This window comes from Nerophis lumbriciformis, linkage group LG13 (genome assembly GCF_033978685.3).
Source record: "Nerophis lumbriciformis linkage group LG13, RoL_Nlum_v2.1, whole genome shotgun sequence".
Classification (NCBI taxonomy): domain Eukaryota; kingdom Metazoa; phylum Chordata; class Actinopteri; order Syngnathiformes; family Syngnathidae; genus Nerophis; species Nerophis lumbriciformis.
In genome coordinates, this window is record NC_084560.2 from 23,278,617 (window position 1) to 23,301,806 (window position 23,190).

The following is a 23,190-nucleotide window of genomic DNA, read 5'->3' on the forward strand; positions in this document are numbered from 1 at the left end:
TTGTGATCACGACAAACCATGTTTCTGACATCTACAAAGCAATTAGCTACCTGCTGCCACCTACTGAAATGGAAAAGTATTACATGGTTACTCTGCCGAGCTCTAGACAGTACAGACACTCAACAACGGCACATTATTTGCGGGTTATAATTACCGGTTTGTGAAAATATTTTTACCCCATTTAGGTGAAATTACATAATCTCACACGGCACACCACACTGTATCTCACACAGTGGTTGAAAAACACTGGACTAACAACCAATCCCACCTGGGGACAAATGCATTAAGGACTTTGGTATAGCAATTGTAAGAAAAAGTTAACCACTAGAATTGGCATGAAAGCAATGCAATGTGTACTTTCACTAAGTCTCTTCACAGACTAAAACAGCTCATTTCGACATGCAAAATCAGTTCATTCATTATTATTGTCAACTTAACCATATATACGTGTGTTGTATTATTATAGTACAGTAGAAGTATTTTCAGTGGTGGGCCGTGCGTTTCCCACCTAGGCCCTTAGTGATGTCTAACGTCAATGGTTACCTCTCAAAATACCATAATTGATGTCACCACATGACCATTACTGGAGAAATAATATACAGGAACACATATACGCACAACTGTCCATTGAATCGCATCAACAGCGCATTTAAAAATCAATAAATCAGCAATTAAAACATATTTTATGTGGTACTGTCAAAATAAAAAATTGCAAAAAAAACATATTAAACGTGAAAAAATTAAGAAATAAAATAATTGAACTCACAATTTCTAGCACCCATTCGATGCCGTATAGCCCCTCGTAGTCGGTTGATTCGAGTGGAAATGGCTATTTCATCGCCGACGTCGTCTCACAAGATGTAGTTTCTTTTTAAATATCCTTCTTGAAAATGGCCTTGCAAATATATATCTGCCACCTAATCAACATTTTGTTCTCCTTCTTTGTGGGTCAACACTAAATTGCTAAATTGCAACTTGTGAATGGATACTCACTTTGGAATGACAAGTGTGTATCCAATCACAGTCTCGTTAACATCAGATTACCTAGATAGGCTACTGTCAACAACTTGTGATCTGATTGGCTATCCCAACTGTCTATCAACTGTGTGTGTTTTCAAATTCACCCGCTAATGGTCCCGGTGGGTATCCAATCACAAGACGCGTAAATGTCACATTCAACGTGAGGCCAGCTAGAAGGCCTTACTGACAACAACTCCTGATCTGATTGGCTATCGCTATTGTCTATCAACTGTATGTCCCCGTTCACTTACAGTGCACGGACACCCGCATTGTTGATTCTGAAGGCCTCGGGCAGATTTGGTACAGCATGGCAACATAAGCTAGCTGAATTCTGATTGGATACAAACTCTAACCTAAAAACAACAGCACTGGAAGGAGCATAATATGACATGAAGAGAATATGAATACTTTTAAATATTTAGTGAAAATGACAATAAAAATACTTTTATCTTTAATTATGATCATGATTTCTGGTTATGTTAGGCCAGCAGAGAAGGCCTTGCTGACCCTGACTGCCATTCCTTCTCATTCAATGTGTTTGCTATATTTTCATGACTATTTACATTGTAGATAATCACTGAAGGCATCAAAACTATGAATGAACACATGTGGAGTTATGTACTTGACAAAAAAAGGTGAAATAACTGAAAACATGTTTTGTATTGCTCTGATTACTGTTTTGCACACTCTTGGCATTCTCTCGATGAGCTTCAAGAGGTAGTCACCTGAAATGGATTTCACTTCACAGGTGTCATAGTTTTGATGCCTCCAGTGACAATCTACGATGTAAATAGTCATGAAAATAAAGAAAACGCATTGAATGAGAAGGTTTGTCCAAACTTTTGGCCTGTACTGTATATGTATATGTGTATATATGTATGTATATATGTATATATATACATATACTGTACAACTCCTCTCTGGGGGGGAAGGAGGGTACTAGGATGACAGGGGATGCAAACAATAACAGTGCAATACTTTTTCATAACATGATCACTACTGTCTAGTTTCTCTTGTTATATTCTTATTTTACTGTTATATTTTTATTCTCATTGTTGCTTTTAATTTTTATTCCTATTGTAATATTTTTCTATTTTGTTTCCATTTAAAACCCCATTATTTACTTTTTACTTTTTAAATTTGATCTCAACTCTGTATACTGCTGCTGGAATTTTAATTTTCCTGAGGGAACTCTCCTGAAGGAATCAATAAAATTCTATCCATCTATCTATCTATCTATCTATCTATCTATCTATCTATCTATCTATCTATCTATCTATCTATCTATCTATCTATCTATCTATCTATCTATCTATCTATCCATCCATCCATCCATCCATCCATCCATCCATCCATCCATCCATCTATCCATCTATCCATCTATCCATCTATCCATCTATCCATCTATCCATCTATCTATCTATGTGTATATATGCATGTATGTATATGTGTGTATATGTGTGTATATGTATGTATGTATGTATATATGTATATGTATGTATATATGTATATGTATGTACACATATATATATATATATATATATATATATATATATATATATATATATATATATATATATATATATATATATATATATATATGTATATCTATGTGTGTATATATGTATATATATTTGTTTTTTTCATGTATATATTCATTTTTTCTAGCATGCACACATCGCACTGTATGGAATGGCCTCAATCTCGTTACCTTGCGTAATGACAATAAAGCTGATTCTGATTCTGATTCTGATATGTATATGTATGCATATATGTATATATATGTATATATATATATATGTGTATATATATGTATATATGTATACAGTATATATATATATATGTATATATATGTGTGTGTGTAAATATATATATATATGTACGTATGTATATATATGTATGTATTTATGTATGTATGCATATGTATGTACGTATGTATATACTGTACATGCATGTATATATGTATGTATATGTATGTATATATATATATATATTTATATATGTGTGTATATATGTGTGTGTATGTGAATATATATATATATATATATATATATATATATATATATATATATATATATATATATATATATATATATATATATATATATATATATATGTATGTATGTGTGTGTATATATACATATATGTATATTCTGCTTTAAATCTATAATTATTCTCTATAAAATATGTTTTACGTCTTTAATTAGATTTACATTATTTATTGTGAGAAAAATTGTTTTCATATAATCTGGTCTTCGTTTGACCTTCTTTTTGGAATGGATTACTAATGATTACTGAGGTACCACTCTACATATTGTCATCATATCGTGGTTTTACACTTGTGGCCACAGCTTGACCCGGGAACAGGTTATTTATATATTCAAACTGCTTCCTATGGGCAAAATGGTTTTAAATTGAAACAAATTGTGTATTGGATTGCGTTGGTTGCAGTGTCATTCTTGCCGCTCCGCGTGCGCCGGCTGACACTTAGAAATGCAGGCACCTGCGTCAGTTGCTGAGGGCTTTACGCCTCCACTTGTGGAGGGAAGTGAGAAGGACAAAGACTCACTCATGCATACATAGTGCTTCATGCATGCGGATGTGACACACATACACACACACCCACATGCACGTTTCTTTCCTCCATAGCCAGCATTAACACCCACACAGCCTCAATTTAAATCCACTCCCAGCGAAATGAAGGTAGGCGGAAGTAAAGGCCAAAGCATAAAGATGCATGGGAGGCTCCACCTGCCCACAGAGCGATTAGACACGTACACATGGACATGTGGACAATCAGCCTGTCACTCACTATTACACACTTCTCCTCCCTCAGACATCCACGAGGAGGGGGGGCAGAGGCCTGTGATGGTCTACGTCCATGGCGGCTCCTACACGGAAGGCACCGGAAACATGATGGACGGCAGCGTGCTGGCGAGCTACGGCAACGTCATCGTCATAACCCTCAACTACCGCCTGGGCGTACTTGGTAAAACCATATTGTCACTCAGCGCGTGTGTGGATGAGATTGTGTGGATTTGCGCCCCCGAGGTAACACAGATTGCAACATTTGTTTTGGGGAAAAGAAACACATCTATGGTTGTGAATATTGAATACACTATATTGCCAAAAGTATTTGGCCACCTGTCTTGACTCACATATGAACTTGAAGTATCATCCCATTCCTAACCCATAGGCTTCAATATGATGTCGGTCCACCTTTTGCAGCTATTACAGCTTCAACTCTTCTGGGAAGGCTGTCCACAAGGTTGCATAGTGTGTTTATAGGAATTTTCCACCATTCTTCCAAAAGTGTATTGGTGAGGTCACACACTGATGTTGGTCAAGAAGGCCTGTCTCTCAGTCTCCGTTCTAATTTATCCCAAAGGTGTTCTATCGGGTTCAGGTCAGGACTCTGTGCAGGCCAGTCAAGTGCATCCACACCAGACTCTGTCATCCATGTCTTTATGGACCTTGCTTTGTGCACTTGTGCACAGTCATGTTGGAAGAGGATGGGGCCCGCTCCAAACTGTTCCCACACGGTTGGGAGCATGGAATTGTCCAAAATGTTTTGGTATCCTGGAGCATTCAAAGTTCCTTTCACTGGAACTAAGGGGCCAAGCCCAACTACTGAAAAACAACCCCACATCATAATTCCTCCTCTACCAAATTTCACATTTGGCACAATACAGTCCGGAATGTACCGTTCTCCTGGCAACCTCCAAACTCAGGATCGTTTATCAGATTGCTAGGTGGAAAAGCGTGATTCATCAGTCCAGAGAAGACGTCTCCACTGCTCTAGAGTCCAGTGGTGACGTGCTTTACACCACTGCATCCCACGCTTTGCATTGGATTTGGTGATGAATGGCTTAGATGCAGCTGCTCGGCCATGGGAACCCATTCCACGAAGCTCTCTGCATACTGTACGTGAGCTAATTGGAAGGTCACATGAAGTTTGGAGCTCTGTAGCAACTGACTGCAGAACGTCTTTGCACTATGCGCTTCAGCATCCGCTGACCCCTCTCTGTCAGTTTACGTGGCCTACCACTTGGTGGCTGAATTGCTGTTGTTCCCAAACTCTTCCATTTTCTTATAATAAAGCCGACAGTTGACTTTGGAATATTTAGGAGCCAGGAAATTTCACGACTGGATTTGTTGCACAGGTGGCATCCTATGACAGTTCCACGCTGGAAATCACTGAGAGCGACCCATTCTTTCACAAATGTTTGTAGCAACAGTCTCCATGCCTAAGTGCTTGATTTTATACACCTGTGGCCGGGCCAAGTGATTAGGACACCTGATTCTGATCATTTGGATGGGTGGCCAAATACTTTTGGCAATATAGTGTATAACCTCATAGTGGCCAGGGGTGTTCATTTTCTCAACTTGCTTTTATTGCAACAAATGCATCTTTATAGCAACATAAATACTAGCGCGGATTAGGAGTGTCCTGATTGGTCCAAAATCAGCAAAAAAAATAATTAATTGGATGATATCGGCATCTAAAATGTCTGATAAAAGCTCCAAGACAAGCAGTGCAAAGCTGGACAGCCAGTTAACATCTAAATATTCTCCAATAAACACACCAAGTCTTTTCTTGTGTTTTTTTTTTAAGTCGTTTACAAACTCATTTTAGATCGGGGCCACATGGAGAAAAATCTCCTCCCAAGTGGTAACGATAACTTAAAAAAAAAAGCCAACTTCAGATTATTTTCTTTTGTTTAAAAATAGAACAAGCACATTCTGAAATTGTACAAATCATAATGTTGTTGTTTTTTTTTACACTTACATGTTGCGGTTAATAGTATTCTATCTTTATTTGTCGTTATTTATATTTTCTGAATAATTGATGTGATAATGTTCACCAGTCAACTCATTGGTGTTAATTTTCAATCTATCGAGATAAAAAAAATTATATCAAAAACAAATTACAGGATGTTATTTATGTAGTTTGATCATTTTCCTCAACTGATGTACTAACATCATGTGGTTTATTTTGTACATATGTAGCATCATCTACAAAGATACAAGTAATTGCTATTGCGACATCTAGTGGACACATTTAGAACAGCGATTTCTTTCCTTCAGAAATTTTAGGTACATTTTTATACTTAGCAAACTCATCCTGCGGGCTGGATAAAACCTGTTCCCGGGCCTGATCCGGCCCTCAGGCTGTACGTTTGACACCCCTGGGCTATAGGCTACTACGAGCTAGCAGCTACACACCAGCTGAGCACACAATAGCACACAAGCTCGACATACTCAATAAGTGTCCTTAAATGAAACATTTTGAAGTCTAAATTACATGTGTCGATATCAATAAGTATCATATAGTTTTATTACTTACATATACAAAGTCCCCAAGGCGGCACCATTATCTTAGTTGAGTGTATTATTGTGACCACTAGGCGTCGCCAAAAACAAATTAATACTCCAATTCAAAAGTATGAATCTGTCATCAGGCTAATGTTTTCATACCTACCATTGTTCTCTGGGTAATTTCTCTTGATCAAGGCTTTTCTAACATTCCACGCTACAGAGTAATAAAAGTGTGTACTATGAGTCGCGCTAATATTGGTATCGACCAGTACTCAATGTTCCAATATCAATGTCGGTAGTGGAACAAGTTGTATCGGGACACTTCTAATTTGTATGTTTTCATGTTACAATATAATATTTTACCGTCCCCAAATTAGGCAACTACTTCTTTCCAGATGGTATATCATTGATCATTGATCAGCATCATCTTGAATTAGCTCATTTTCTGTTGCTTTCTAACTTGCGAAAAACCTTTGATATACATTTTTTCGAAGGGTCTCTGTGTGTGAGTGACAGGGAAAAAAAGCTCTGATTTACTGAGGCCCCATTTACAAGGTTATCCAGGGTAAATCCCACCTAACCTTATCCGTGTCCACACACAACAATGCCACCGTTTAGATCCCCTGCCCCGTAATACGACCTAGTACGCATGCGCGGAAAATGCGCACGTCATAGTCACCTCCAGTGTTGCTTTGTGTGCAAGTTCCTAAATTTAACTTATTTGAACAATATCCAGTGTTGTGGTATTTCAATTAACTGGAATCCAGTGTACTGTGGGGCCCTATTGTAATGAATCACACCTGAGCCTTCATAAATTAATCAAATCTTTATTAGACACGTAAGCAATGTGATAAACAACATTTTACATCAATCAAAGTAGGGATCTAGATATCTAGTCAGGACACTCCTCACTCTTTTGCCTTCACTTTCATTGTCCATTCGTTCTTGGTGTCTTTATATACTCTGGACCTAGACATTGAGTCCGCGACATACATGGCGGACAATAACCGATACAGTCTGCTTTGCCAGTCCAAAAGCATTCACCGTTTTCTATGGTTAGTCTTCCCTCGACGGCCAGGTAATACACAGCACACGCTACCTTTTTTATCACATCCACGGGAGCTCGCATTCTCGTTGACTCTCCTTTCGACAAATGGACAAAGTTTTTCGGTGAGGAGAATCACAGCTGACTTGGACATTGGAAAGTTCTCTTGCCGTCTGAGAAGTGTTATATCCCAAATAGCTGCAATCACTTTATTTTAGGGTATTTATGTGTGATTTCCACAAGTGTATGTACAGACGGAAGGAGAAACACGGGCATGTCTGGTTGACTCGCCTTCATATTTCCAGTGGTTAGCGCCAAGTTACCAAACCGCTTTATTATGAAGCTGGCTGTGACGCGTTCTTTCTGATGTTACTTCCTGTGTGGGGCGCAGTCTTTCTGGTGTCACTTCCTCTCCCAACTCAGTTTGCAAACGATCAATGAGTCCATACAAAGCTAAGAGCCGGAGATTCAAGAAATACACGGTGCACTTACCCTTGTAAACATTTGTCTGAGGAGGGGGACCTTAAACGCTGGTTTAATGTGGCTGAAACGGGGCTTAGGCTAAATAATTATTCGTTAAAGGGGTTAAACGACTCATTTAGTGTAGACATTAGAAAGAAGTCGTTACCTGTTAGGTTGCATATATAAATCTCTGTGACCTGAATATAAGTGATATATTTGGGTCAATACAATATATTGTCATAAATAATCGCAACATTTCTTTCTTTTCCCCCTACACTGCAAAAAGTCAGTGTTCAAAAACAAAAACAAAAATACAAAAATGAGGGGTATTTTATTTGAACTAAGCGAAATTATCTGCCAATAGAACAAGAAAATTTGGCTTGTCAAGACTTTCCAAAACAAGTAAAATGAGCTAACCTCAATGAACCCAAAAATACCTTTAAAATAAGTATATTCTCACTAATAACAAGTGCACTTTTCTTGGTAGAAAAAAAAAGAGACCTTTTTGCTCAATATGCTGAAAAATATTCTTAAATTAAGTAAATGCTATTGCCATTATCTTGACATAATGGTATGCGCTCGGCATTACATTTCTTGAAACCAGCAAACTAAAACTAATTTATTGTTCTTAATGGAAAGGCAATAAGGCAAGTGCTTGTTACTCTCGGGGTCTCCTAGCCGCTCAGGCAAATCATATGGTCTAAAAATGCATTTTTCCATGGATAACATGACATCATCGCGCCAAGTGCGTGCTCTTTCAGTCAATTAGTGTGCATATATGCGGCCAAACATTTTTTAACTGTAATTTTGAAGAATTTATCTGAATGTGCATAAACTATTTCTGTTCAAAATTGTTTGAAATGTCACATGTTAAATGTTTAAATATTAACTGTCAGTTTACTGTACTGTGCCAACTGTACTACTATATGAGTACGTATTTTCTCTTGTTTCATTGAAAATAAAACAGTCCATTTGGCCGTCATCCGTTTTAATTATGAGACACAATTGTGTCAAAGTCATAATTTGTTTTTTTCATGCTTGAAATAAGAAATTATTACTTTAAAAAAGTAGTTTTATACTTGTGAGTGTTGATGACACAGCTTTGCAACACTTGATATTCTAGTTTCAAGCATGTTTTACTCAATATAGGTCATCACATCTCAGCAACAAGCTGTAATATCTTACTGAGATAATTTAGGACCAAAACCCTTAAAACAAGTAAAACACTCTAACATAAAATCTGCTTAGTGAGAAGAATTATTTTATTAGACAGAAAATGAGCAAATATCACCCTTATTTGAGATATTTAATCTTACTTAGATTTCACTTTTTGCAGTGTACAGCGAAAAGGGCTCTCTTTGTCGTTCTTTAATTCCCTCCCGTCTTTGATTTATTTTAGGTACATCCCCCCGCAAAGTTTAAAGAGAACTCTGTCCTAAAATTGCTTTGCAGATGCCATGTGTGCTCTGCAGGCATGTAGGTAATTACAGTTATATGCTAAAAAAAAGACATGTACAGTAGTTATTCATTTATGTGGGTGACACACATGGAAATGGATCGAGGCAAGGCGCCCATTAGAGCGGAGGCCACTATTTGAATAAAAATTATACATGATCTGTGCACCCTATGTGTGTTCTTTCACACTTTTAAATTACACCCTTTGCAAATGTATGCAAACAATTCATGCTGAACTTTACATTGTTGCCAGTGTGCCCTTTAAAGCGGAACACCAGTGGTGTAATTACTGCAGGTGCTATTTTTGCTCTCCTAATAATCTTGCGCAGCTGCCAATTTGCCAATTTCGCGTGTTGCAGGCAACTAATAATAATGATTTTACATAATCCTCTCACTGCGGAAATTCACAAAGTAAAAAAAAAAAATTATACTTATTATTTAGCCTAACCATGCAGCGTGCAAAGACATATTTTTAATGGCAACACAAATAACAAAGAAAACAACCAAACGTTTAGAGATAAACAAATACTCTGATACAGTGTACCTTCTTTGGGATTCCTGCAGGTCAAATGTGACGACAGCAGATACCGGTAATATTTCTCTTATTAATGATTCCCAGACGTTACTTAGAAATTAGCATATAAGACAATGTGGCTGTATAGTAGGGGTCGGCAAGTCGGCAACCCAAAATGTTGAAAGAGCCATATTGGACCTCAAATACAAAAAAGCAATCGGTCTGGAGCCGCAAAAAAAATATTAAAAGACTTATATAAGTGTTATAATGAAGGCAACACATGATGTTAGTGTCTATATTAGCTATATTAGCCTACTATCAAAATTACTGTGTGTCGCAGGCTGACGCAAATCTTGGGTGACAGAAATGTTGAAATGTAATATTTATTCTACATATTTTTACAACATTGGGAAACATTAGTAAAACTTCTCAGAAGGTGAGATAACTCCTGGAAATGTCTTAGAATGGCCAAAAGGTGTAGATGTGTGTGTCCAAGTTAAAGGAAATGTTGCAATCTTTGCAAACTGGGTAGTGTTTGCTGTGGTCTGGAACAACATGGCACACAAACAACTATCAGAAATGCAGCCAATATTACATACAGATAATGTGTCATGAGACATGGAAAAATAAACTAAATTCACAGAGGACATAAGTAAAGGAAATTAAATGAGCTCAAATATAGCTACAAACGAGGCATAATGATCTAATATGTATATACAGCTAGCCTAAATAGCATGTTAGCATGGATAAGCTTGCAGTCATGCACTGACCAAATATGCCTGATTAGCACTCCAACAAGTCAATAACATCAACAAAGCTCACCTTTGTGCATTCACGCACAGCATAAAACGTTTGGTGGACAAAAGGAGACAAAGGAGTGGCATAAAACACACCTTTCTGGGGCAGCGTCGGCGAAGGTTGTACATGTAAACAAACTGTTGAGTCACAGTCCACACAACGGTGAGTTCAAGGGCCGCTGAAATTAGTAGGACAAAACGGCGCTCGCCAAATACTCTCATCAGTGAAGCATGAACACAATTAGGAAGGTTTGTGTCGTGTTTGTCCTCTTACAGAAACCATAAGACAACAAAAAACATATATCTTTTTAATTTCCATAAATTTTTGAAAAAGCTCCCTGGAGCCACCAGGGCGCCGCTAAAGAGCCGCATGTGGCTCTAGAGCCGCGGGTTGCTGACCCCCGCTGTATAGGTTTAACAGCATGCACTTACTGTCTCTTTTACTTACTGCCACTGATGGTTAATAATTCGACCACGGACTGATATTAAAAGTGATCTAAACAGAAAAACTAAGCCGCGTCCGTGTGCTTCGTTGGCTTAAATAATTAAAAAGCACATATTTTATATTCTTGCTTTTAGTGCAGTTCCACATGCAAATCATTAAGATCATTTCCTCCGGTGAGGGAAGTGCACGCCTTTGCTGAGACGTATATGCAGAAGTGTTCAAATATTTAGTTACAAAAAAAAAGACGTGATGGGAGTTTGTGAACGGCAAAATTCGGACCTTTCGGGAGCAAAAATGCAATTGGGTTTGTAAAATTGCTTAACTTTAATGACTATTCCAGGATATGATTTTTGGTAACACTTCAGTACGGGGAACATATTCACCATTAATTAGTTGCTTATTAACATGCAAATTAGTAACAAATTGGCTCTTAATTAGTCATTATTAAGTACTTATTAATGCCTTCTTCCATATGGCCTTATTATACAACCAGTAAGCCATTAGCTAAGTGAAGTGAAGCGCTTTTCTCTAGTGACTCAAAGCGCTCTTACATAGTGAAACCCAATATCTAAGTTACATTTAAACCAGTGTGGGTGGCACTGGGAGCAGGTGGGCAGGGGCACCGAAAAGGGGGGGTAAAGGAGACGGATTCTAGGGGCCCATGATGGAGGGGGGGCCAGAGAGGCACCTAATGATGATGAAATTATAATACAGAAAAAATAATGACACTGTGTTGGGGGCCCTGTAAAGATTCTTTTCATGGGGCCCAAAATCCCTAGCGGCGCCCCTGCAGGTGGGTAATGTGTCTTGCCCAAGGACACATTGGCAGTGACTAGGATGGCGGAAACGGGGATCGAACCTGAAACCATCAAGTTGCTGGCACGGCCGCTCTACCAACTGAGCTATACCACCCCAAAGTGAAGTGAAGTGAGTGTGAAGTGAATTACATTTATATAGCGCTTTTTCTCAAGTGACTCAAAGCGCTTTTACATGGTGAAACCTAATACCTAAGTTACATTTAAACCAGTGTGGGTGGCACTGGGAGCAGGTGGGTAAAGTGTCTTGCCCAAGGACACAACGGCAGTGACTAGGATGGCGGAAGCGGGGATCGAACCTGCAACCATCATGTTGCTGGCACGACCGCTCTACCAACTGAGCTATACCGTCCAACAACATAAGAGTCTTCCCTCGATATAAAAATGGGACCCATTACCTCCCTGCGTGAATTGGGGGTTAAATCACCAAAAATTATTCCCGGGTGAGGCCACCGCTGCTGCTCATTGCTCCCCTCACCTCCCAGGGGGTGATCAAGGGTGATGGGTCAAATGCAGAGAATAATTTCGCCACACCTAGTGTGTGTGTGACAATCATTGGTACTTTAACTTTAACTTTAATAACCTCAGAACTATTTCTTATTAGTAACCCTCACCCTAACCGTAACCCTTTTATTAAGTTAAAGTACCCATGATTGTCACACACACACTAGGTGTGGCGAAATTATTCTCTGCATTTGACCCATCACCCTTGATCACCCCCTGGGAGGCGAGGGGAGCAATGAGCAGCAGCGGCGGCCACGCCCGGGAACAATTTTTGGTGATTTAACCCCCAATTCCAACCCTTGATGCTGAGTGTCAAGCAGGGAGGTAATGGGTCCCATTTGTTCCCCTTGTGTCCAAATAACTCAAAATTAAGTCTTTGTCTCTGTCTGAATATGTTTCCCATACTAAAGTGTTACCTGTTTTTTTTTAATCATCTCCATTTTCTGTGCTTGCACCACCTCCATTAAGCTCATCATCATCATCACCATCCGCCATCCCTGGTCTTCCTAATTGTCCTCCACCTCTCCTTCATCTTTACTCGTTGGACGCGTGAGGTGAGCCGAGCCCTGCAACCGGCACTCGTGCACGCGCCTAATTTGTCTTTTGCTGATCTTATTCCGCTGGAACTCCAGCATGCCTTTTATGGAAATGTGAAACAATGTTAATAAATCCCAACGCTGGCCCAGATCTTACTGCGGGAACATATGCAGAATATTCAAATCATCCTAAAAGTGCTTGCATGCTTTAATTTGCTGTTAATACCCTTCACGCATGAGAGGGTTTCTGATGGGTTGTGTAATAGAAAATGATGAAGTGAATGAGTTTTACATTAATGCTCTCATGCCTTATTATTGCACTGAATGACTTTCTGCATTGACGAGCGTGTTGAATACACCGCTTATTTTTAACTTTTTTGACAGCGTGGGCAAGTTTGCGTTTATTTACCAATAAACACGGCTGCCTTTTAAGCGACTGGTGGAAATAAAAACCCTGTTTCCATATGAGTTGGGAAATTGTGTTAGATGTAAATATAAACGGAATACAATGATCTGCAAATCCCTTTCAACTCATATTCAATTGAATGCACTACAAAGACAAGATATTTGATGTTCAAACTCATAAACTTTATTTTTTTTTTGCAAATAATAATTAACTTAGAATTTCATGGCTGCAACACGTGCCAAAGTAGTTGGGAAAGGGCATGTTCACCACTGTGTTACATCACCTTTTCTTTTAACAACACTCAATAAACGATAGGGAACGGAGGAAACTAATTGTTGAAGCTTTGAAAGTGGAATTCTTTCCCATTCTTGTTTTATGTAGAGCTTCAGTCGTTCAACAGTCCGGGGCCTCCGCTGTCGTATTTTACGCTTCATAATGTGCCACACATTTTCGATGGGAGACAGGTCTGGACTGCAGGCGGAACCAGGAAAGTACCCGCACTCTTTTTTTACGAAGCCACGCTGTTGTAACACATGCTGAATGTGGCTTGGAATTGTCTTGCTGAAATAAGCAGGGGCGTCCATAAAAAAGACGGCGCTTGGATGGCAGCATATGTTGTTCCGAAACCTGTATGTACCTTTCAGCATTAATGGGGCCTTCACAGATGTGTAAGTTACCCATGCCTTAGGCACTAATGCACCCCCATACCATCACAGATGCTGGCTTTTGAACTTTGCGTCGATAACAGTCTGGATGGTTCGCTTCCTCTTTGGTCCGGATGACACGATGTCGAATATTTCCAAAAACAATTTGAAATGTGGACTCGCCAGACCACAGAACACTTTTCCACTTTGCATGAGTCCATCTTAGATGATCTCGGGCCCAGAGAAGCTGGCGGCGTTTCTGGATGTTGTTGATAAATGGCTTTTGCTTTGCATAGTAGAGCTTTAACTTGCACTTACAGATGTAGCGACAAACTGTATTTAGTGACAGTGGTTTTCTGAAGTGTTCCTGAGCCCATGTGGTGATATCCTTTAGAGATTGATGTCGGTTTTTGATACAGTGCCGTCTGAGGGATCGAAGGTCACGGTCATTCAATGTTGGTTTCCGGCCATGCCGCTTACATGGAGTGATTTCTCCAGATTCTCTGAACCTTTTGAAGATATTATGGACCGTAGTGGTTGAAATCCCTTAATTTCTTGCAATTGCACTTTGAGAAATGTTGACTATTTGCTCACACAGTTGTGGACAAAGGGGTGTACCTCGCCCCATCCTTTCTTGTGAAAGACTGAGCATTTTTTGGGAAGCTGTTTTTATACCCAATCATGGCACCCACCTGTTCCCAATTAGCCTGCACACCTGTGGGATGTTCCAAATAAGTGTTTGATGAGCATTCCTCAACTTTATCAGTATTTATTGCCACCTTTCCCAACTTCTTTGTCACGTGTTGCTGGAATTAAATTCTAAAGTTAATGATTATTTGCACAAAAAAAAAGTTTATCAGTTTGAACATCAAATATGTTGTCTTTGTAGCATATTCAACTGAATATGGGTTGAAAATTATTTGCAAATCATTGTATTCCGTTTATATTTACATCTAACACAATTTCCCAACTCTTATGGAAACGGGGTTTGTACGAATACGCCGGTTTCCTCGAATAACAAAAAAAAGCCTGGATTTTAATGTTAAAGTACCAATGATTGTCACACACACACTAGGTGTGGCGAAATTATTCTCTGCATTTGACCCATCACCCTTGATCACCCCCTGGGAGGTGAGGGGAGCAGTGAGCAGCAGCGGTGGCCGCGCCCGGGAATAATTTTTGGTGATTTAACCCCCAATTCCAACCCTTGATGCTGAGTGCCAAGCAGGGAGGTAATGGGTCCCATTTTTTATAGTCTTTGGTATGACTCGGCCAGGGTTTGAACTAATGACCTACCGATCTCAGGGCGGACACTCTAACCACAAGGCCACTGAGCAGGTGGCCTAGTTTTCTCCAACAAGATGAATAAAACACCTTCATGGTAACGACTGAGCCCAGCAGCTGTTGCTAACCAAAACAACAGCGCCTACAGTAAATATAGATCTTTCCATCGAATGTGACCTGATGTTATGTGGAGCGATTAGCGTTCTTTTCACCTACGTGTTGTGTGTGGGCGGCCATGCTAACCACCTTCAGTCTACCTCGGGCCGACCTTATTGTCGTTCCTCTACATTCTATCTATCATCTTATAAAGTCCTACTCAACTAAACATTACTCATTACCTCTGCCTGGAGGTTATGTAAGTGTTGGTCTGTACGTCGGTAAGTTAGTTTGTTCGTTAGTTATTTGCATTGGTGTGGGGGCGAATGACTGAGTGAGTGGGTTGTTTGGTGGGGAAGAGGGTGTGAGTGACTGACTGGACTGACTGACTGAGTGACTGAGTGAGTGCCGGTGGTTTGTCTGTCCGTGAGTTGGTTGGTTAGTGAGTGATTGACTGAGTGACATAGTGAGTGTCATGATTTGTGTGTCCGTAAGTTAGTTGGTTGATGAGTGAGTGAGTCACTGAGTGTGTTGATTGGTGGGGGGTGACTGACTGACTGACTGACTGACTAAGTTCTGTCGATTTGTCTGTCTGTAAATTAGTTAGTTGGTTGATTGGTTAGTGATTGAGTGACTGAGTTGGTGGTGGTGGGGGGAACGAGTGAGTAAGTGAATGAGTGCTATTTGTTTGTCTGTCTGTAAGTTAGTTGATTAGTGAGTGAGTAAGGGCTGTTGGTTTGTCTGTCCGTAAGTTTGTTGGTTGGTTAGTGAGTGAGTAGGTGAGTGAGTGAGTGACTGACTGACTGACTGTTTGAGTGCCATTGGTTTGTCTAACAAAAGTTAGTTTGTTGGTTGATGAATGAGTCAGTGAGTGACTGACTGACTTGATCGAGTGAGTGTCAGGATTTGTTTGTCTGTAAGTTAGTTAGTTGGTCGATTGTTGGTGAGTGAGTGAGTTACAGAGTGTGTTGATTGGTGGGGGGGACTGACTGACTCACTGACTGACTAAGTTCTGTTGATTTATCTGTCCATAAATTAGTTAGTTGGTTGATTGGTTAGTGATCAAGTGACTGAATTGGTGGTGGTGGTGTTGGGGGGAATGAGTTAGTAAGTGAATGAGTTCTGTTTGTTTATCTGCCTGTAAGTTAGTTGGTTAGTAAGTGAGGAAGGGCTGTTGGTTTGTCTGTCCGTAAGTTGGTTGGTTGGTTAGTGAGTGAGTTGATTTGTGAATGAGTAGGCGAGTGAGTGAGTGACTGACTGTTTGAGTGCCATTGGTTCGTCTGACAAAAGTTAGTTGGTTGATGAGTGAGTGGTGAGTTACTGAGTGTGTTGATTGGTGGGAGGTAAGTGAGTGAGTGACTGACTGACTGACTAACTAAGTTCTGTCGATTTGTCTGTGCGTAAATTAGTTAGTTGGTTGATTGGTTAGTGATTGAGTGACTGAGTTGGTGGTGGTGGTGGTGGTGGGGGGAGCGAGTGAGTAAGTGAATGAGTGCTATTTGTTTGTCTGTCTGTAAGTTAGTTGATTAGTGAGTGAGTAAGGGCTGTTGGTTTGTCTGTCCGTAAGTTGGTTGGTTGGTTAGTGAGTGAGTAGGTGAGTGAGTGAGTGACTGACTGACTGTTTGAGTGCCATTGGTTTGTCTGACAAAAGTTAGTTTGTTGGTTGATGAATGAGTGAGTGAGTGAGTGACTGACTTGATTGAGTGAGTGTCATGATTTGTTTGTCTGTAAGTTAGTTAGTTGGTCGATGGTTGGTGAGTGAGTGAGTTACAGAGTCTGTTGATTGGGGGGGGTGAGTGAGTGAGTGACTGACTGACTGACTAAGTTCTGTTGATTTATCTGTCCGTAAGTTAGTTAGTTGGTTGATTGGTTAGTGATCGAGTGACTGAATTGGTGTTGGTGGTGGTGTTGGGGGGAGTGAGTTAGTAAGTGAATGAGTTCTGTTTGTTTATCTGTCTGTAAGTTAGTTGGGCGAGTGAGGGCTGTTGGTTTGTCTGTCCGTAAGTTGGTTGGTTGGTTAGTGAGTGAGCTGATTTGTGAGTGAGTAGGTGAGTGAGTGAGTGAGTGACTGACTGTTTGAGTGCCATTGGTTCGTCTGACAAAAGTTAGTTGGTTGTTTGGTAAGTGAGTGAGTGAGTGACATGATTTTTGTGTCTGTAAGTTAGTTAGCTGGTTGGTTGGTGAGTGAGTGAATGAGGGAGTAAGGGCCGTTGGTTTGTCTGTCTGTAAGTTGGTTGGTTGGTGAATGAGTGAGTGAGTGGCTGACTGATTGAGTGAGTGACTGACTGAGTGAGTGTCATGATTTGTGTGTCTGTAAGTTAGTTAGTTGGTCCATTGTTGGTGAGTGAGTGAGTAACAGACTGTGTTGATTGGTGGGTGTGAGTGACTGACTGTCCGTAAGTTAGTTAGATGGTCGATTGGTTAGTGATTGAGTGACTGAATTGGTGGTGGTGTTGTGGGGAGTAAGTGAGTAAGTGAATGAGTTCTGTTTGTTTGTCTGTCTGTAAGTTAGTTGGTTAGTGAATGACTGAGTAAGGGCTGTTGATTTGTCTGTCCGTAAGTTGGTTGGTTGGTTAGTTAGTAAGTGAGTTGATTTGTGCGTGAGTGAGTGGCTGACTGACTGACTGAGTGCCATTGGTTTATCTGACAAAAGTTAGTTGGTTGGTTGGTAAGTGAGTGAGTGAGTGACATGATTTTTGTGTCTGTAAGTTAGTTGGTTGATTGTTGGTGAGTGAGTGAGTTACAGAGTGTGTTGATTGGTGGGGTTGAGCGAGGGAGTGACTGACTGACTGACTGACTGACTGAGTGAGTTCTGTTGTTTTGTCTTTCTGTAAGTTAGTTTGTTAGTTAGTGGGTTGATTGGTTGCTGAAGGAGGGACTCAGTTGGTGGTGGTGGGAGGTTGGGGGAGTGCTGTTTGTTTTTCTGTCCGTTTGTTAGTGAGTGAGTGAGTTGATTTTTGAGTGAGTAAGTGAGTGACTGACTGACTTAGTGCTATTGGTTTGTCCGACAAAAGTTAGTTGGTTGGTTGGTATATGAATGCCTGAGTACTGTTGATTTGTCTTTCTGTAAGTTAATTAGTTACAATAGTTGGTTGGTTGGTGAGTGAGTTAGTTGTTTGGTGCTTGAGTGAATAGGTTGAGTGAACAGGTTGAGTGATTGAGTGAGTGGGTTGACTAATGGGTGGATGAGTCAGTGACTGAGTGACTGACTGGTTAGTTGGTGGGTTGGTTGGTTAAATTAGTAATGACTCAAAAAGTTATGGGAGGTTTTTGATTTAACTTTCAGGAAATGTAAGTAATGGGATAAGGAAGAACTGATTAGATTTTGATCCTGATCCTTTCTACGACGCTAACTTATGTTTACGTCATGACCCTCAACTATGTGTGTATGCTAGCAGCCCACAGAGACATGATTAAAGACCTCTTAGTCCATCCCTAAAAGATGTCTGGTGCCCTTAAATAAACATCCTCTACCACTGGACAATGAAATAATAAAGTGCAGCAGCCTTTTCTGCTACAGTGTGTTAATAATGGTTGTGTCTCTCCTGCAGGGTTTTTGAGTACAGGCGACCAGGCCGCTAAGGGGAACTATGGCCTGCTGGACCAGATCCAAGCGCTGCGCTGGGTTAAGGAGAACATTGCAGCTTTCGGAGGAGATCCAAACAGGGTGACCGTGTTTGGATCTGGAGCTGGCGCCTCCTGTGTCAGCCTGCTCACCTTGTCTCACTACTCTGAGGGTAAGAACCAATTGAGTCTACTACTAGAGACACCTTGTGTTAACTTAAATGGGTCACATTATGATTTTTTAAAAACATTTAAATCCCTTCTTTGGGGTCTACATAACATGTAATGATGGTCAACATTTTGCATGGATTACGTTTTAAGGACCTATCTTCAAGCCACTTTTTGACCTTCTCTTCAGGATACAATATTTTGTGCACAGTGATCTTATTTTTACTTATTTACTTATTTACTTCCACTTCAACTGCATCTTGTTCCTGCTATGTGGTAGTTTTTTTAGTGCTTCCATATGGACTCTAATGACAGATACAACTTAGATTTAGAACTATACGCTACTTTGTATTAGGAATGGCAACAGCGGAGGATGCATGTGCATGTACGAGCCAGTCCGCCCCACAACAAAAGGATACCGAAAAATAAGGAGCTTATAGACTACATTGGTAGACTCGCGCGAAGATCTTTGGCTAAATTCCTACCATTCGTGGATACATCCGTTGACGCCACAGGTCAGAAAACGTCACAAATCGGAGCAAATTCAAAAACGCCTTAATAGGAAGAAGTATAAAGGAAGGCAAGATTATTTTATAAATATCCCCGCAATGCCTTCACGGTTTGATTTCACATTTTTGTGACTTATGCAGATCCCAAATGCACAAAAGCAGGTACCAATAGGTAAAAAAATGTGGTTTTGCATCATAGGTCCCCTTTAAGGCAAGTTATGGTTAATTGCGGGCAGTTCCGGATTTCTGGAATCGTTCATTAATTACCCTCATTGTGCAAAGGGCTGCATTATTCTTTTGTTTTAAATGTTTAATAATGTTTACCTGGTGCCCTAATGCAAACCTGCATTGTCTGACTGTGAGTCTTCTGCATTTATACCAATTGCATCTTTGTATGTAAAATGATACTCACATAGAGTAACCAACAAATGCAGAACAATATACGAGAGCCCCAAAAATGCTAATATTAATAATGCAAAAGTTGGCATGATGCCACATGGCAGATTGGACTTTGTTCTTTATTTTCCTGTGTTTGGTATAATTTCCAATCCCGGTGCTCTTGTTTCGGTAATATTTCCTTTTTTGTCTCTGTGTTTTTCAACACTTGTACCTCGTGGTCCTTGTCCTGCCAGCACACCTGTTCCACATTGTTAAATAGTTCTATTTAGTCCCGCCTTGTTCCCTCCTTCAGTGCTGGTCCACTATCTAGTATATGCTACAGTTTGACATTGCTTTCCGAGTTCCTGTTAGACCCGAGTTACTTGGTACATAATAAAGTAACCTTCTGCATGCACTTTGCCTTTCCTTCCCTGCACCCTGGAGTCACGCCAACAGCCGACATGTGACATTGTCACCAAAGTTGGAAATAAAAATATACATCCATGTATTGGAGATACTAAATACACACATGGGACATCTGACAATTGTATGGTTAAAAAGAAAAGTATTCGATAGTGTGGACATGCTGAAAAAAATAGGACACCCCCATGGTGTAACTCTTCTACCTCTGAACCGCCACACACTAAGGCAGTGATTTTCAACCTTTTTTGAGCCAAGGCACATTTTTTGTGTTGACATAATCCGGAGGCACACCACCAGCAGAAATCATTAAACAACGAAACTCAGTTGACAGTAAAAAGTCGTTGTCGCAATTGTTGGATATGACTTTAAATCATAACCAAGCATGCATCACTATAGCTCTTGTCTCAAAGTAGGTGTACTGTCACCACCTGTCACATCACGCCCTGACTTATTTGGAGTTTTTTGCTGTTTTCCAGTGTGTAGTGTTTTAGTTCTTGTCTTGCGCTCCAATTTTGGTGGCTTTTTCTCTTTTTATGGTATTTTCCTGGAGCAGTTTCAGGTCTTCCTTTGAGCGATATTTCCCGCATCTACTTTGTTTTAGCAATCAAGAATATTTCAGTTGTTTTTATCCTTCTTCGTGGGGACATTGTCGATTGTCATGTCATGTTCGGATGTTACATTGTGGACGCCATCTTTGCTCCACAGTAAGTCTTTGCTGTTGTCCAACATTCTGTTTTTGTTTACTTTGTAGCCAGTTCAGTTTTAGTTTCGTTCTTCGTTTTTCTTCCCTAAGCTTCAATGCCTTTTCTTAGGGGCACTTACCTTTTGTTTATTTTTGGTTTAAGCATTAGACACCCTTTTACCTCCATGCTGCCTCCCGCTGTTTCGACTTCTACAAAGCAATTAGCTACCTGCTGCCACCTACTGATATGGAAGAGTATTACACGGTTACTCTGCCGAGCTCTAGACAGCACCGACACTCAACAACAACACATCATTTACAGACTATAATTACTGGTTTGCAAAAAATATATTTTACCCCAAATCGGTGAAATTAGATAATCTCTCAGGGCACACCAGACTGTATCTCACGGCACACGAGTGGTTGAAAAACACTGCACTAAGGGGTGAACATTTGCCAGTTTATTTTTCTGAAAAATTAACTGCATGATGGCGTTGAAACCCCACAGTTTGACCCCTATTGGTCATATTGGCTTGCAATTTCTCACACAGGCTCCCACTGTAACTTTAGGGTGTTTAAATGAATCAACATAAAATTTGGTATGCACCTTAATGGGACTGACAAGCCCATGTCTGTCAAATTTGAGCAAGATTAGTTAAAAAATAAGTGGCCACCACCAACCACAACGTCTTTTTACTTATCAACTAAGAGTCCGTAAGTTATTGAGCATAGTCTAATTATTATACAACTTTGAAGATACCTGTATTACATGTATTCTAGCATGTCTTCCAAAGCATTGTAATCACAACCAATATGGGTGACACATATGTAAATATGTACTGTATGTAATTGTAGTTTGTGGTTGTGTAGAATTGCACCACATTTGACCTAATTCAGCTACAAAAGCCAAAACCAGTGAAGTTGACACGGTGTGTAAATGGTAAATAAAAACAGAATACAATGATTTGCAAATCATTTTCAACCTATATTCAATTGAATAGACTGCAAAGACAAGATATTTAACGTTCGAACTGGAAAACGTTATCTTTTGCAAATATTAGCTCATTTGGAATTTGATGCCTGCAACATGTTTCAAAAAAGCTGGCACAAGTGGCAAAAAAGACTGAGAAAGTTGAGGAATGCTCATCAAACACTTATTTGGAACATCGCACAGGTGAACGGGCTAATTGGGAACAGGTGAACATGATTGGGTATAAAAGCAGCTTCCATAAAATGCTCAGTCATTCACAAACAAGGATGGGGCGATGCTCACCACTTTGTCAACAAATGCGTGAGCAAATTGTCGAACAGTTTAAGAACAACATTTCTCAACGAGCTATTGCAAGGAATTTAGGGATTTCACCATCTACGGTCTGTAATATCATCAAAAAGTTCAGAGAATCTGTAAAAATCACTGCACATACGTGGCATGGCCGAAAACCAACATTGAATGCCTGTGACCTTCGATCTTTCAGGCGGTACTGCATCAAAAAGCGACATCAGTGTGTAAAGGATATCACCACATGGGCTCAGGAACACTTCAGAAAAGCACTGTCAGTAACTACAGTTCATTGCTACATCTGTAAGTGCAAGTAAAAACTCTATTATGCAAAGCGAAAGCCATTTAACAACAACACCCGGAAACGCCGCCGGCTTTGCTGGGCCCGAGCTCATCTAAGATGGACTGATGCAAAGTGTAAAAGTGTTCTGTGGTCTGATGAGTCCACATTTCAAATTGTTTTTGGAAACTGTGGGTGTCGTGTCCTCCAGAACAAAGAGGAAAAAAAACATCCGGATTGTTCTAGGAGTAAAGTTCAAAAGCCAGCATCTGTAATGGTATGGAGGTGTATTAGTGCCCAAGGCATGGGTAACTTACACATCTGTGAAGGCACCATTAATTCTAAAAGGTACATACAGGTTTTGGAGCAACATATGTTGCCATCCAAGCAACGTTATCGTGGACGCCCCTGCTTATTTCAGCAAGACAATGCCAAGCCACGTGTTTCAACAGCGTGGCTTCATAGTAAAATAGTGTGGGTAGTAGACTGGCCTGCCTGTAGTCCAGACCTGTCTCCCATTGAAAATGTGTGGCGCAATATGAATCCTAAAATACCACAACGGAGA

The 23,190-nt window shown here is 40.0% G+C and overlaps 1 protein-coding gene across 2 annotated transcripts in view; it reads left to right on the forward strand.

Annotated features, from left to right (window-relative positions):
- LOC133613725 (neuroligin-4, X-linked-like) overlaps positions 1–23,190 on the forward strand; it is a 139,595-nt gene that overhangs the window by 16,737 nt on the left and 99,668 nt on the right. For both annotated transcript variants that reach the window (XM_061971467.1, XM_061971468.1), the window contains 2 exons: positions 3,857–4,009; positions 18,894–19,079. In XM_061971467.1, the coding sequence (XP_061827451.1) occupies positions 3,857–4,009; positions 18,894–19,079 (339 nt within the window). The remainder of the gene's footprint in view (positions 1–3,856; positions 4,010–18,893; positions 19,080–23,190) is intronic.